Genomic DNA, 16,711 nt, shown 5'->3' with positions numbered 1-16,711 from the left:
TGTCCCCAAATACAGTCACTTTCTGAGGTGCTGGATTAGGACATCGACCTGTAAATTTGGGGAAGGACACAAGTCACTTCCCAAATGTTCTCTTCCAACAGCTCACTGCTTCCTTAGTTACTAAATGAGAAACTGAACTCATAGTTAAGAACAGAATCCAAACGTGAATTTCTTGCCCAACAAGTTTTTCTTCTTCTTTTTTTTAAGACAGGATGAGTCACCTTAAGCGGACAATACGGGATATGGCTGTTCACAGTGCACATTCACCCCACTCACCCAGAGGGTCCTAACAGCTGCTATTTTGCTCACTCCTTCTCCCCCAAGGGCCACGGCAATGTCTGGAGACAATCTGGTTGTCCCAAGTGAGGGCAGGGTGCTTCTGGCATCTTAGTGGGAGGAGGCCAAGGATGCTGCAACAAGACAGCGCCCACAACAGAGAATTATCAAACTCAAAACTGCAGAAGTGCCAAGGCTGTGAATCCTGAGGTCTAAACTGGCCAATCCCCACTGCACCCTGCAGCACGGCAGACGGCCAGCCAGGCCAGCCAGGCGGGGAGGGCAGGGGGCTGCCAGTGGGGAGGGCTGCCCACGGGCTCTTCCCTGGGGTTCAGCAAAGGCCCCAGAGATCTCACTGGGAGGAGACATGAGCCTCCTGCCTACCCGGCTTCCCAACTCACGTGAGAAAGCTTTCTTTCCTCAGGGTCCCTTCCAACTGTCCTCTCCCACAACCCTCGAAAACTTTAGACAATGACAAAAAGCAATAATAAGATCCCACGTGTTTTTCATGGACAACCTGGCAAAATTAAAAAAATTTTTTTTAATCTATTAACACAGCCAGGTTATCCCATTTCTTTCCCCCTTGTAAGAACAATAGGATATTTTTGGACCGACAGCATCATTTTAGCCCATGCCACCCCTCTCTAAAGGGCAGGCATTACATGGACACACCTACTGCCTCCTGAACGTCGCTGACTGCATGCTTTTCTTTAAGTCGACTCTGTTTTTACTAAATCATATTCTACAAGGAAACTTCCTGTCACGACTACAAGGAGAAAACAAGTATCACTCGGCACAAACAGAGGGAACTATCAAAATAATTGCTAACCTTTCAACGTCCGGCCGTGAGCCACCTAAAGTGATCTTTGGCAATGTTCCCCACAGGCCAAGCTCTGAATACCTAAATCGATGAATCAAAGTCACGTACAAAAAACAGACACTAGCTTTTTAAAAAATCAGCACCATTCTCTTTAGGTAAAAGTCACCGAAAAATATATTACAACTAGTCCTTTTCTTTCCAAATTAAACCCAAGTCTACTCCCTTTCAGGAGTAAAGCCAGAGGCACTTCCTGTCCCTTCCCAAAGGTAGCTATGAAGTATGGCTGACCCTAATTAATGACTTTCTTTATTTGCATCTGGGTAGAGATAGTAAAAGAACTTTCTGTTCTGAGAAGCAACAGCCCAAAGTCCAAAGATGGATCATTCAGCGCCCTTCCTTCCCACTTGCTGCACAGATGGCTGAGCTCAAGGTCAAATGACCGCCCTGCTTCCTAAGGGGCTGGTGTGCAGGTGGCTCAGTGCCCTTCCGCAGGGAGGCCCCGGCAGGCACAGCTCCTGCACCCATGCTCTACCCTTTGGCGTCTCTCCCTGGGTCTGTCATTCCGGTGTCACTGCCTGTGACCGGCGTGGGCAGGGAGCACCTGGTCTAGTCTTAGTCAACACCGGGGACAGCCCACGGCAGGGGTTCTGTAACGGGCTGGGGGCGGCACAAGTGCAGCTGGGCTGGCCAGGGGTGCAAAGAGCCCTTTCCCACGGGCCGCTGTCAGCGATGCTCCGACCACTCTCATCCCGGGCAGCAAAGAGCTGTTAATGCAACTTCCCACCACGGAGAGAGGAGGGCTGGGGTCTGTGGACTTCACCCCCAGCACAATCCCCCCTTCTGCTCCCCCCACAGCCCCCCAAGCTGGTACACCTACTACCACCTCCTCTGTGCCAACAGACACCGAAAACACACACACACCTGCCCACAGTGGGCCCTCCTTACCTGTGGGGTTTGTATTTGCTAATTTACCTGCTGCCTCACATCTGTAACCTCAGAAGCAGTACTCAGCACCCTGGTGCCCACTCCCGGACACGCGCGGAGAGCCCTCCGCACACGCCCGGCGCCAGCTGAGCAGGGAGGCTCTGCCCTTCCGCCTCCATGCTCCTGCGCACACAGGTGTCTTCTTCGTGGTCTCCGTGGTGCCATGTTTCCCGCACTTTGTGCTTCTTGTTATCTACTTCTCTGTTTAAAACGGCCCCGGCACAGTCCAGCGTTCCCAAAAGCAAGTTGCTCGTGGGGCGTCTCACGGAGAAAAGTACACGTGTTACACACGCGTCCTTCACGGCAGGAGCTGCGCTGCTGGTTGGTAGCGCAACGCTAACAAACCAACAATATACTTAAATACAGTGTCTTTCGACAGACACATACCTCACACACGGTTCTATATTGATCAGCTGACAAAAAATACTGTGACCAGAGGCTCACAGGAACCTAACCCTTTGTGTCCGCAGTAGTGACTCACTGTGCACGAACTCGGTGTGGGCGGGGACTCTACGGACAGAACTCCAGCAAATAATGAGCATCAACTGTACCTACACCTCATACTACCCCCATCGGGTCAAAAGGGAAAGACATTTTAACACCACAAATTAGAAGTGGCAGCTTCAGTAAAAAGTTCAGAGCTTCCAACTGAATAAATGCACCCCTCTAAAGGCCCCCTTCACGCGAAGGGCAGTGTTCTTTTCGGTTCACGTGAACAGTGAATCCGCACCACTGATTCACCCTGGTCCTGGTCCGGCAGGAGTACCAGGCCTGCGGCATCCGGGTCACCACGGACTCCATCACTTGAGGTCTGAGATGGCTGCTGGCAGTCAAGTCCTCTGGGGCCATTTTCTGGCCAGAGTTCTTACTCAACCAGACTCTCTACAAAGTTCTAGAAAGAAGAGGAGATAACGTTACCCGGTGCCAGAGTCCATCTGAGGCTTGGTCCTCCCCTCCAGGCTGTGATAACAACAATTCCTGACATTCTCCCAGGGCTCACATCTACTTTGCATGTATTATGCCTGGCCACGCGGGCACTCTAACTATGTCCCCATTTTACGGAAGAGGAAACTGAGGCACAGAGAGGGAAAGACAGGGGTCTGGAGTTATAAAAGTTGTAAAATGGCAAAACTGATACCTTAACCTAAGCCTGTAACCCTGAAATCCAAACTCTTAACCACAAAGCAACAAACCCAGCATCCTGTCCTGAGAATTTCAGATTATGGCCTATAATATCCTTATCTTTATTCTTACAGCAGCTTCAAAATGCAATATACAGTCAACAACCACCACTCCCAAATTCTCTATCCTGCGGTCACCTGGCAAAAAAATAATAATAATAATTCATTGTTACTGGAGGGAGAAACAAACCAACAGAGAAAAACTGCACTGAAGGGACAGAGCTGATCAAACACCTTCCAGCCGCCAGCCCCGGCTGCTCGGAGAAACACTCCCCAGTGCCCCCAGTGCAGACTCTGGCGTTCTGTTAGTTTCTGCCACTCCTTCTGGACCCAGATTAATTGCTCAACCTTTCTGAGCCTCAGTTTCCTTACCAATAAAACAAGGACAAAAACATACCAACATCAAAGGGCCACCGTGCAGCCTGAGTGTGGAAACACTACAGATTCTAAGCAAACACTAGTTCTCCTCCGTGGTCAGGGAAGGAGCCAAGCAACCTGTAGATGTAAATTCTGTCCCCCAAGCAAAAACGTAAGCATGAGCCCTGAGATGCCTCTGCTGCACCCGCCAGGCAGGGGCTCCCTGGGGTTTGAAGCCTGCGGCAAGACTGTCCTCCAGGTCTGCAGGATACACCATCTGCGTTAGGTTCTCCTTGCTGCTGTGACAAATCACCGCAAACGGACTATCTTACAGAGCTGGAGGTCGGGAGTCCAAAATGGGTCTCATGGGGCTAAACTCAAAGTGTCGGCAGGGCTGTGTTTCTCCTGGAGGCTCCAGGGGAGAACCCCTTCCCTGACTTCTCCAGTTTCTCGACACCACCTGTATCCCTTTCCTGGGGGTCCTTTCTCCATCTTCAGGCCAGCAGTATAGCATCTTCCAGGCTCTCTGACTCTGAGGCTCACTCTCCTACATCCTTTCTTTCAAGGATGCCTGAGATGACACTGGGCCCACCTCGATAATCCACGACAGTCTCCCCATCTCAAAATCACGAACTTAAGTCATATCTGCAAAATTCCTTCTGCCATGTAAGGAAACACATTCTCAGGTCCGGGGGATCAGAATATGGGCATCTCTGAGGACCATACATGCTGTAATCTCTGGAGCAACCCAGATTTCATGCTGAGTCTTTTCCATTAAATGTTTGACTTTTTGCATCTGTATTAGTGTCGCTTATAAGATTTGCATATCAATCATACACCAAAAAAAAATCTTCATTAGAACATGGGTCCTGTACTTAAAGATGACAATTAAGTCATCTCACAAACCCAGCCACCACCTAAGCTGATGCCGGTGGAGGGAAAGAGATAAAGGCAGACCGAGGGGACCAGGGGTGTCTTCTCCTTGCCTGTGATTCCCTTCTTTTGGTTCTCACACTGCAAATTCTGTAGGCATCCCCACCTCCACTCTCAGACCATCGTGTGGTTAAGACATGCAGACTTGATCCCATCAACCAGGGAAGACCTCTGAGTCAGGAAGACACATGAGCAGATGAGCAGTAAGCAGCAGTTTTAGAACGTCCAATAGACATCTTACCGACTTACAGTTAAGAACGTCTAGACTTCTGCCTGGACCATCTAGAAAAGGTTCTTCTCTCTCCCCATTCCCGGGAGCAGAGGCTTTGCTCTGCTTCTTTTATAAACTGGAGATCTGCTTCAAGTATCCTTTCTCTCAGAAAGGTTTGGTTGGGCACCTACTCTGTGCCAGGTTCTCTATGACGGTGATTAACTTGTCACCAGCCGGGCCCCATGGTGTTCCCAAGCCAAATGATCACACAAGCACATGTCAAATTGCAACTGTGCAAGAAAGAAGAGGAGCAGGTGTTCTGAGAGGCTCCTAGAGTGGGATCTGATCTCTAGTGGGAATGTCTGGGAAGCCTCCCTCCCTGAGGACGTGAGATCCCAGTGTAGCTACTGGAAGAGCTTTGACTAGATGAAGGGGGAGAGAAGGACATTCCAGGCAGATAACAACATGTGCAAAGGCCCTGCATCCAGAGGGAGCCAGGGAGGAGATAATGAACACAGGCCACGTGGCTGGATGAGGAAGGGGTCAAAGCGCGTGGGGATAAGACTGGAAGGAGGCAAGGGCCCAGCAGCACTGTCCAACAGAACTTTCTGTGATGGTGCGAACGCCTGTATCTGTGCCAACCAACACAGCAGGTACTGGCCACATATGGGTACTGGACACTGAAATGTGGCTACTGCCACTGAATAACTGAAATTTTTTATTTTATTTAACTTTAATTATTTTCAACCTGGATTTAAATAGCCACATGACTACCTTGTTGGGCAGTGCAGGGCCAGAGCATCTAGTGAGATGGCGCACTAGAGGAATTTGAGAAGCGTATTTCCATGATCAGAACACATGGCCACATTTTCTCTGGCTGCAAGGTGGGGACCTCACCGGACAATCAGCAGCATGGACGCAGGGAGACAAGTGGCGATGATGATAATAGTGATGAAGATGATGCGGGGGGCGGGTGGTAGCAATGCTAAGGGAGATGTGGACAGATTCCAGAGTGACTCAGGGTGCAAAAGTGGCAGGTCCTGATAAAGGATAAGCAAAGGAAGATGAGGGCAGAGGCAGCATCCAGGATGGTGCCTGGGTTTCAAGATTCTGCCACTGAAGTGGTAGCCCAGCCGCTCTCCGTGCCCGGGAACACTAGAGGGAGGAAGACCAGGCTGGTGGCGGTGAGACAGGAGGGTAGGGGGCAGGGCACAGCCACTAAAAGAATGATGCAGCATTTAGCACCAAGACAGTGGGTGATTCAACTCCCAGTAGACCCTGAGCTTCAATATACGCTCATATACAATAGCTAACTGGCACTCCCACAGGCGCCGTGACAGTTTCAAGGCTGACCACAAAAGGTCAAAGAGTGGGTGATGGCCCAGTTCCTGGGAATCCCAGCCCCCTCCCCAAAGCAGCTGGAATAATCCTCCCACTTGTTAGCATTCGAAGTTACCGAGCCCATAGAAATGAAGGGCCCCTATACCTTGGAGCCAATCTCATTTTTCCTAATTGACCGCATGCTCTGAGGCCGCCGCTCTCCCTTCCGAGTGAGATGGCCCACACTCTGTCCATGGAGTGTGTGTCTACTTTTACTTTAAACTAAACACCCACCCCCACGCCTCATGGCCTCTCTGGCCTTCTGAGATGGCCCTCACTCTGTCTACGGGGTATGTATCTCTCTGAATAAATCTACCTTCACTCAACTATGGCTCACTCTTGAATACTTTCCTGCATGAAGCCAAAGACCCTCACCTGGTAGGGCGCATTCCAGGGACTCGTCCAAGGCCTGGGACACGGGCATCCTCTCATGCCCCATTTTTCCTGTATCAGTGGGAGCCAGACCTTGAGTTTGGCTCTGGCCAGACTGAGAGGAGGAGTTGGAGGAGGACAGAGGACTTGGTTCCCCAAGTAAGGTGGTCACTGAAGCTATGGGTATGGATAGGCTCAACTCGTACTTCCAAGGTCCAGGAGGTCCAGGACCAAATCTTGAACAACAGCAGCATTTAACAGTCAGACAGAAGATGGGGCAGGAGAACTCACAGTACTGTCATGGAAGACACAGGAAAGACTGACAAACTTCATCTCAAAAACTCTCAGTAGACAAAGAAATAGAAGCATATGCCTATACAAAGACTTGAATGTTCTTAGAAATGTTATTTATGATAGCCCCAAACTGGAAATATTCCAAACATCCACCCTGATGAATAAACAAAACATATCCATACAATGAAATTCTATTAAGCAGTTGAAAGGAACTTCAAAACCATTATGCTAACAAAAAAGAAGCAGACTCACAGAACAAACCAGTGGTTACCAGTGGGGCGGGGGAGGAGGGGCAATACAGGAGTGGGGGAGGGGAGGCACAAACTACTGGGGGTAAAATAGGCTCAAGGATGTATTATACAATACGAAGAATATGACCAATATTCTGTAATAATTGTAAATGGTAAGTAATCTTTTAAAATTGTACCAAAAAATTAAATTAAAAAATAAAAACTATGCTAAGTGAAAAAAGGCAGACACAAAGACAACACATTGTATAATTCTATCTACATGAAATTTCCAGAAAGGGCAAACCTACAAAAGCAAATCCGTGATAGCCTGGGATTAGCTGCAAACAAGCACCAGGGAACTTTTAGGGGGGTGATGGAAATGTTCAAAAACTGGATTGTGGTGATAGCTGTACAAACTCTATAAATTTGTTAAAAAAAAAAAAAAAAGTCAATGAGCTGTGCCGTAACAATGGGTGCACTTTATCTGATGTAAATCATATATCAGTAAAGGTGTTTTTTAAAAATAAGTTGAAGAAGACTATGTACCTAAATAGCTCTTTTGCTAAAATTTCCTAGTCCCCCAAGTCCCAATACATCAAAAATCAAAGCATCCTTGTCCAATTGGACCACAAAACCCTGAATTATTACTAAGAGAAAACAAAGTCTCAGTTCTGCTAGAGCCCAGGCTCCTCACCTTTCCACGATACCTATCACACCAGGGCCTCCACAAACCTGGATGGAACAGTTTACGTATTTAATCATGTCCTGGATTTGATCAGGAAAGAGCAATGAAGCCTCTTAATATTTCTCAACTTCCTACCATCAAAGGTCCCTCCTCTCAAAGAAGTACTCTGGAGATCCCCCACAGGAAACCTTACATAAAGACCTAATTATCATTTTTTGCCCCAGGAAACACCTAGGATGTATTGAGCACTTAAGAGTTCCAAATTTAACATAGATTAAGTCTCAAAACAATCCTAGGAGGTATACATAATTATTGCTACTCCCACTTTACAGATGAAAAAATTGAGACCCAGAGAGGTAAAGCAGTAATTTTCCCAAGTCACATGGATAGTATGTGGCAAAACTAGGCTCAAATCTAGCTCCCCAATCCCATGCCCGCACTCCTAAAAATCCATCTCTGGTGTTTCATTCATCAAGAGGAGAACCCCACTGAGCCAGAAGCAAAGCACATGTCAGAAAAATGGTTTCCAGCAAAGTGAGGCAAATGCCCTGTTTCCTAATGAAACCATTGTAATAGTCTTCTCAACATCAGGATGTGGTAACTTTCTCAAGAAAAGAGCTTTGGGGCTACGGGATTCCTCAAGCAAATAAATTCCATGGTCGTGGCAACACATGCTGAGTGACCCCAGGACTAACTACACTCTGTCTCCTGGGACACGTGGCACCTATGTTCCCGCTTTTTTTTAACCACAAATTCCTTCAATGATCCTAAGCTTAGAGCCATTAGGTTAAATGAGTTGATCAGGTTCAAATCCACCCCCTCATACCAACTAGCCCTAGAACCTCCAACAGATTATTCAGTATCACTGAATCTTAGTTTCTTTGTCTATAAAATGAGGAAACTAACACCAAAAATTCATAGTTACGAGGATTAAAACACAGCCACTTATCTCCAATGCCCAGCAGAGAGCCTGTCCCATCCCATATACAACTGCTGCTTCTCTGAACTCACATCCCACTTAAACTTCAGGAAGTCTTTCCACCTCTTCTGCTTCCAAAAGTGTTTCCAAACACCAAGATCCCCACCTTGACAAGGCTACTCCTAAAAATGCAGATTAAATACAGGAACACATACGCAAATGCCTGAGATTCCAGACACATGGCTTGACTCTGAATTCATGCCACTGTGCAGGAAATAAATTAGTACTAAAGTGGCAAATTCCAAAGGATGAGTGATCCTACACTTCAATACCAAACAAATCTTTTTTCCCAACTGTCTGCACCACTCCCTCTGGGCCCCCATATTAATGGTGCATATTCCTACCATGATAATCATCACTTTTAAATAATTACTTGCATTTTCATCTCAAGCACTGAATCAGAGGTTCTCAACTATGTCAGTACATTAAGGAAGCTTTGAAAAAAATAAAATAGATACTCAGGTCCCACCCCAGATTCTTTTTTTGTTGTTGTTAATGGAAGTACTAGGGATTGAACCCAGGACCTTGTGCATGCTAAGGGTGTTGTCCATGACCACTGAGCACTTAAGCTCCCCAGGTGATTCCAATGCACAGCCAGGGTCTAGACACCGGCCCTTCTTAGTCTGGGCTTGTTTACCTCATCTTTGCCCCCCAGGCCCCCTGCACAGCCTCCACACATAAGAGGCATTTTATAATTGTTTGTGGCATGAATTAATGACTAGAGAATTTTAGAGCCCACTGACCATATGAATTCACTGAGACATTTACTGAGGGCTGTATTACACGCAGGCACTATTCCAGGCATAGGGCTCAGGTTAATTGTCATTCTTCAGCCACGAGTAGTCAGGACTGAAACACAGGCGACCAGTGAAGGAAGGGGTGGAGGGCTGTCGGTTTCTGGGATCCTGACTCAGTCTGCATTTTGCAGCATCTTCCCAGCAGTCCTTGACCTCCCTGAGCTCGTTTCCTCCTCTGTATTATAGAAATGGGGCCTCCTCACCGGAAGATTTAAGAGAGACGGGGACAAAGACCCCACAAAATGGCAGCTGACATCACTCACTTTTTCCTTTTTACAATTCGATGGACACCTAGTGAAGCCACCCTCGGGGTTCACCCTCCCCATCCCCCGCATCAAGCAACTGACGCCGCAAAAAGCTGCGGCCACAGGGAAGTGCCCAAAGGGAGCAGGACGCCAAAGGAAGGGCGGGTCCCAGAGGCCCAGCCCCGCCCAGCTGCCGTCCTCGGCCTTCACTGGACATCAGCCTCACCTGGGCAGCCTCGGAAAATGCCCGTTTCCAGGTCCTACCCCCAAGAACTGATTGGCGGGTCTGTGCGGGGTCAGAGAATCTGCATTTTAGCCAGATCCCCTCAATCCTTATTCCCAAGTGTCGCAGACGATGCCACAGCCCCTTAAAACCTCAACAGGTCATTGCCATCCTCCGAATAGAAAGAGGGCAGGGCGCAAAATATCAGCCCGTCCTCTCCCTCCAAGTGCGGGAAACACCCTCACTAGGCTGCCCAAGGGTCTGCCAATGCGGGAAGGCACAGCAGGTGGCGACCCCTACTCCTGCCAGGGGGCTCTTTCCATCAAATAGTGGGGAACTGTGCGCGGAGGGTCTCCAATCGACCAGAAGGAGCCCCTCTCGCCCTCCTGCGGCTGCCGGTACGGGTCCAGCCAGGGCCGGGAGGGGAAGGCGGCATTCCGGGGGCTGGGAGCCAGAGGTGCTGACGGGGACCCCGCGGCGCGTCTGCAGAGGAGGCCGTGCCAACCCCCCCCCCCATAAACTGAACATATCCGGGCTCCCGAGGGCTGTTCCACGCGCAGAGCACGGTTTGATACTGAACAAATCGGCATTACAACAACGAGGACTAATCAGGAAACAATAAAATGGTTAAAAGGCAAGGCTGATCCCAATTCCACGCGCGTGTAAACAGCGCTGGGCGGGCCCGCCGGCTTCTCCGGGTTTCTAAAGGAAAGTGGGAAGGGGCGCGAGGCAGCCGGACGCTTGGGCCCAAAAGGGACCCAATCGAGCCAGGGACCCCGGGCCGGGGCCGGGGCTGGAGCTGAGCCGAACCCCCTCCCCGCCCGCCTCCTGGGCCCGGCCGCCGGCTCATGGCGCCGGCCAACCTGTCAGGCCCGGCCCGGCGGCCCGAGAGCCAGGCTCCAGCCGCGCGCGGACAAAGGAGGGCGACTGGCCGGCCCCGGGCCCCGCTTACCCGGCGCGGGGCCTGCTGTCCATCCGCTTCTTCTGGCGCACCGGCTGCAGCGGGATGTTGTCCGTCATGTCTCCTGCGCCGCCCGCCTTGGCCGCCGCGCCCCCCGCGCCGCCTGGGCCGCCGCCCGGTCCGGCCTCCGCGCCGCCGCCCGCCGGCGCCGCGCCGCCCCGGGGGAGGAGGCGGCGGCAGCGGGCGGGCCGGGCCCGCAGCGAGGGGGCGAGCTCGCGAGCGCCGGGCCACGCGCGGAGCCGCCCGCGCGGCCCGACCGACGGACACGGGCGCACCATGGGCCCGAGCTCCGCGCCGCGCCCGCTCGCCCCGCGCCTGCCACGGGGGGCGGCCGGCTGTGTCCGCGCCGCCGCCGCCGCCGCCGCAGTGTCCCCGCCCCCGGCCCGCGCCGCGCGCCCCCCACGCGCGCCCACCCGGCCACGCGCCCCACGCCCACGCCCCGCCGTGCGCGCGCGCGCCCGGCCCCCGCCCCCCGCCGACTTCCGACTTTCACAAGCACACGCGCATCGGTGCACACGCGCATCGGTGCACACGCAGCCACGCTCACCTAGCACTTTGCGTCCATTCTCACATTCACACGCGAGCCCTACACACACACACACACACACACACACACTCTCTCTCACCTGCTCACTCCCCACCAGCATCCGACATTCACAACCACACACTCACAACTCTACCCACACACCCTGCCGCACTCACCATTAGCTACCTTCTCCATCCTGGATCTCAGGCCTCACACACACGTGCCCCCAGGAAACACAATCACCAGGAAACACAATCACACAGGGACACACACCCTACCTCACTCCGCTTTCCCGGCCCCTCACCCATCATCCTCACTTTCTCACCTGGATCCCGGAGAGTAACAACCACACACGTGCACTCACGCACCTGCACACCCTCATTCTCTCTCACTCACCTCCCTTGGGGCTGACACACGTGCCCTCTCAGTCACACAGACACATTCATCCGCACTGATTCACAGTCACATACACGGGACTCCTTCACCCCGACCCTCATCTGCACTTACACACTCCCTCACACAGTGTCCAGGATCCACTACCTTCCAAAGGGCCTGATAAAATTTTGAGAACAGAAAATGAATAGTGGTGAAGGAAGGAGGGAGGGAAGTTGAAACAATGATGGAAGAGCCTGCAAGGGTTATACCGTGTAAACTAACCTATTGCAACCAAAGGACGTTTTTAAGTAGGTACACCCAATACATTTCATGTGGGGTGCGGGTGCCCTTGAATTCGATTGCTGTGTCTGGGCCCCTGGGTAAAGGAAGGCAGACCCCAAACCAAGAAGTGTGACTTATCTCATGTCCCAATGACATTCCTCAAGAAAAGCATGTCAGTGGAAGTTGTTGCATTGCACCTTTGAAGGGAAAACAGCATTCTTTGGCTGGTCTGCTTTGCTTTCTGCTTTCTCTCTGTACCGAGACAGTGCCCCACACATAGCATAACACACAGTCAATAGTAAAGGCTTATTGAGTAGAGGAAATGTAACATCCTGACCCACCAATTATGGCATCAGAGGCGGCCCCACCCTCTCCCACCTGCTCCCCAGAGGGCCCCTCTCAAATTCCACCCACTGCAGACCTTCTTCTCCAAGCTCCATTACCACACAAGGTGACAGAAAAGACCAAAGAGATTGTGACCCTTTAATCCACAGTCCCCCACACAACTGATGTTCCATCAACAGTGAGCTGTTGTTTTGATGAAATATAATAACATTGTCATATGAGAAGAGAGGCGATTTTTATTGCCTTTGCCTTTTCCAAATTTCTTCCAGTGCATTTTTATAATCATTGCAGAAGACACTTTAAGAGTCCCTTCCAGCAAGGCAGTCCCTCGGGAAGGGAGGCAATTGAAGTCTTTTATCTTTTCTTGAGAGAGATCCAGATGTTTGCGTGAGATAGCAGAGAGCCCGTGGGGCCTGTAGGAAAGGTGCCAGGGTTCCAGGACAGGAGCAGAGCTGGGGCAGTGATGGGGTGAGAATGGGATGAGGGGCACAGCATGTCTCTTCCTGGTCCAGCCCAGCCTTCTTCCCATGGTCCTAGGACTGGTCACCTCAGGGTCCTGCTTTCTGAAGAGCAGCCCCTTTCAGTGGCCCCTGATAGCCCTCTCCATCCAGCAGGCCTTGGGTACAGTAGGCTGCAGACCTCTAGAAGCCTGGAGCAGAAAGGTCTTTAACAAGTAAGCCAACCTAGTCCAGCATCTTCTTTCCAGAAATCAGACCTCTGAGGCCCACAGAGGTCACCAACCTCACCAATAGTTGGTGGACCCAAGTCATACTCTCTCCTGAGACTCTCAGCCCAGCTTACCATGAGCCCCATTTCCATGGATTCCACGCTGGCTGCTTATAGAGTGTTGGTGGTAAGTAACAAGAAGTCAAGGGCACTACTAGGGGAGAAGTGGAGGTGGGGAAAATGGGAGCAAGAATCAATAAAAATGTTTTCGGTAAACTCAGGCTGGGGAGAGAAGAAATGAAGTTCTTGTGGTTCCTAGAATCTTCTCTCTGAATGAATTGTCTCTTAACAAATGCCCCAGGCATTCCCTAGAGCAGAGTTTCTCAACCTCCGCACTGCTGGCACTTGGGCTGAATATTTCTTTGCTGGGGGGGCTGTCCTGTGCACTGCACGATGTTTAGCAGCAACCCTGGGTTCCAACCACCACATACCAGTAGCAGCTCAGCTTAAGACCACCAGAGATGTCTTCAGACATTGCGAAGTGTCCCTGGAGAACAAGATGGTCCCTAGTTGAGACCCATGGAGCTGGAATGTGATATTAAATAATTTTTAAACCTCTGGTTAGACTGAGTCTCTAACACTAATCTCATCTTCCCACTCCCCACCCCCTTTTCAGGGAAAAAACTCCATAAGCGCGTTCCACAAGCAACTATAGCTAGGATTTAATAACATGACTTTGTGTGCTACTGTTCTTACCTCCAAAAAGACACTAGGGAAAAGACGTTAAGGAAAAGACCACTGAACATTCAATCTTTCATTCAAGTAACCTTCACTGAGGACCTACAATATCCCAGGTACTGGGATGTACAGTTAATAAGACACGCGATCTTGGAGGGTAGCTCAGTGGTAGAGTGCCTGATTAGCATGCACATGGTCCTGGGTTCCATCCCCAGGCTCCCCCCCCCCCGCCCCCCATTAAAAATAAGTAAACCTAATTACATCCCCCTACCAAAAATTTGTTTTAATAAAAATAAAATAATTTTTAAATTAAAAAAAAGAAGTGTACAATTTGGAGAAACAAAACAAGACACACAATCCCTGTTGCCCAGGGTTGAGGGCTCTGCTGGTTCTTAGAGGTGATAAAAGGCTGAAATGCACAAGGTGACTGGATGACCTGTCTAGCACACTCTTCCAGGTTACCTGTGTCTTTCACTGTCTTTGAGCTATTTTACAACTCTCCAGCTAGCAGAAAACTGGTAGAACTACAAATGATTCTTCTCCATTGAAATGCAGATGAATTTTGTCCAAAGGAGTGCAATTGATTACAGCCCTGTGGATATTGACCATTTTTTGCATCTTTATGTAAATTAACTCCAACTTTCCTGATTGCCTGAAATATGGGAGTTCTTTCAGTTCTCCTTTCAATCGGCTGTAAACCTGTGGATAAAATCTTTGACATTTGTAGGAGCCCTGATTTTCCCTTTTTAAAATGTGATGTTTTAACAGGACAGACATAAAATAAACAAGTAAACATTTCAGAGAGTACAAAATGCCATGTGAATAATACAACAGGGCAATGTGAAAGAAATGTGCTTTTGTTCATCACTCTTACTTGATAAAAAGTTAGCAGCCCTAAGCAATTCCATCCTATTTCTCCCCTATTTCTAAAAACAACGTCCTGGTCTGTGGAATCCCAGATTAGCAGTCCTACTAAATTCCATGACAGTTTCTTCTTCCTCCACTGTGGGCTTCTCCCCATGAGAACATGAAGATGTAGAATCAGCCTCCACCATGATAATGAACTCAGGACATTTAGGGAGGTCAGTGAAAAGGGTTTCTCCCATCAGGATGGCCTGAAAGCCTCCAGAGTAGTCAGCAAGCATTAAAATGCAAAACAAACAGAACAAAAAACTGATTCGTGAGAAGTAAATAGGAGAAAGGGAAAACCTAAATTTCAACACCAGGTGTATCGACAGATGCTGTAGAAGGTCACACGTTTCCCTGCTTTTAATTTAAGGACTCACAATTATCCCTTCAGGATAAAATAAACTTCAGTGTCCTTTGTTCCATGCCTTGTCTTTGGGACACTGCTATTTCTTTTAACTTACGTCTTCTTTGCCTAAAACAATAGATTGTTTACAAAGGGCTGGAGGGTGGAAATGACAGGGGAGGGGAAAAGAGGGGAAGAAATGCAAGTTATTTGGGATGTTCATTCTTCTCCCAGAAAGGTCACTTTCCAGTATTCTTCAAACTTTAAAATGCAAAGCTTGATGCTCCAATCTCAAGGTCTTAAAACCTCAACTGCAACGTCCACTTTTAAGAGGTAAAGTTACTCCCTTGTCCTCACTTTGCCCTAGTTTAGCTAATGCTCCATTTTTCTTTTGTTATTTAGAAATAGTTGGAATTGGCTTTGGCAAAGCGATAAGGACCTGGGGTTTGGGGGGCTTTGTTTTTTAGGCAAAAGCCTGAATTTTCTTGGGTACCAACAGCATAAACCCCTCAACCAAAAGCAATTGCTTCTCAGGGCATATTAGACTTCAAGAGCTTTGGGAGCCAACTCATTTTCTTTGAACACAAATGAGCATTCCTTGCTTAAGTGGTTAATGATTTTGTTTGGAAACAAGAAAACAGAAATGGGGGAATTGCTGGGACTGAGGATAATTACCCCACAAGAACCATATGATTTCTCCACTGGAAAGAGTGCCCCTTTTAAATGAATAATTAGAGTTACAGAATCCATAAAGTAAATGGTGCAGGAAAGAAAGCAAAGGTATGAATTCCCTGCTGTGGTGTTTAGATCTTAAAGACAAGTTCAGAATTATGAGTTTAGCCAAATACAGCTCTTTGATGGATTCAAAATGGGCTTCCAACAACCAAGGAAAGAGCCTAGAACCGGCAAGTTTCTGCCATTTTGTCATTTCCAACCACAGGCATCCAAATGTCCTAGGGTAATTTGTCAAAGGCAGGGGTGGGGGTGGGGTTAAACTGTACCCGTAGGAACCAATGAAATAAAACTCCTGCTGAAATACAGTTGCTTATCTGAGTGACCCTATTTGGAAAAGGCACACCTTAAAAATTACCCCACCAGCCTACTTTCTTTTTGCACTTTATTCATGAGGAAATTTTTTGAAGCATGTCCACTGCCTTATGAGCTGCAAAGAACCACACCATCTTGAAGGTAAAGGAGTTGTGCACCCCTCTGACCCGCCTGACTTCCTCAGTCTCAGTTGATTGAACCAAGAGAATCCATCTGGTCCAGAGTTGGGACAAATTCCACCCAACTAAGCAGGAGAGTGTTGATTTTCTAAGCCAAACAGGAGAAAAAGTGATGGCCAACATGCTAAATGCTTACTATGTCTCAGATCAGTTGAGTATTAAAATGCATCTCACCATCATCCTATGAATCCAATATTATCCCCATTTTGCAGACTAGGTATCCAAAGTTCCATTAAGTTATCTTGCCCAAGGGCAGGCACCTAGTCAAGAGTTGAGTTGGGCCTTCTCGCCCAAATGAAGAGCCAATGTTCTCATCATGAACCCATCTTTTCCCTAGATGGGAAATGTACCTGTTTCATCTAACTCCTGACTA

General features: G+C 49.1%; 1 protein-coding gene across 1 annotated transcript in view; it reads right to left on the bottom strand.

Moving 5' to 3' along the window:
* Positions 1-11,206, bottom strand: part of ATP9A (ATPase phospholipid transporting 9A (putative)) — a 121,745-nt gene extending 110,539 nt beyond the window's left edge. The window contains exon 1 of the mRNA XM_031433609.2: positions 10,920-11,206. Within this exon, the coding sequence (XP_031289469.2) occupies positions 10,920-11,206 (287 nt within the window). The remainder of the gene's footprint in view (positions 1-10,919) is intronic.
* Positions 11,207-16,711: the final 5,505 nt, after the last annotated feature.

The sequence above is a fragment of the Camelus dromedarius genome, chromosome 18 (assembly GCF_036321535.1).
Source record: "Camelus dromedarius isolate mCamDro1 chromosome 18, mCamDro1.pat, whole genome shotgun sequence".
NCBI lineage: Eukaryota > Metazoa > Chordata > Mammalia > Artiodactyla > Camelidae > Camelus > Camelus dromedarius.
This window is presented reverse-complemented; position numbering and strand designations above follow the sequence as displayed.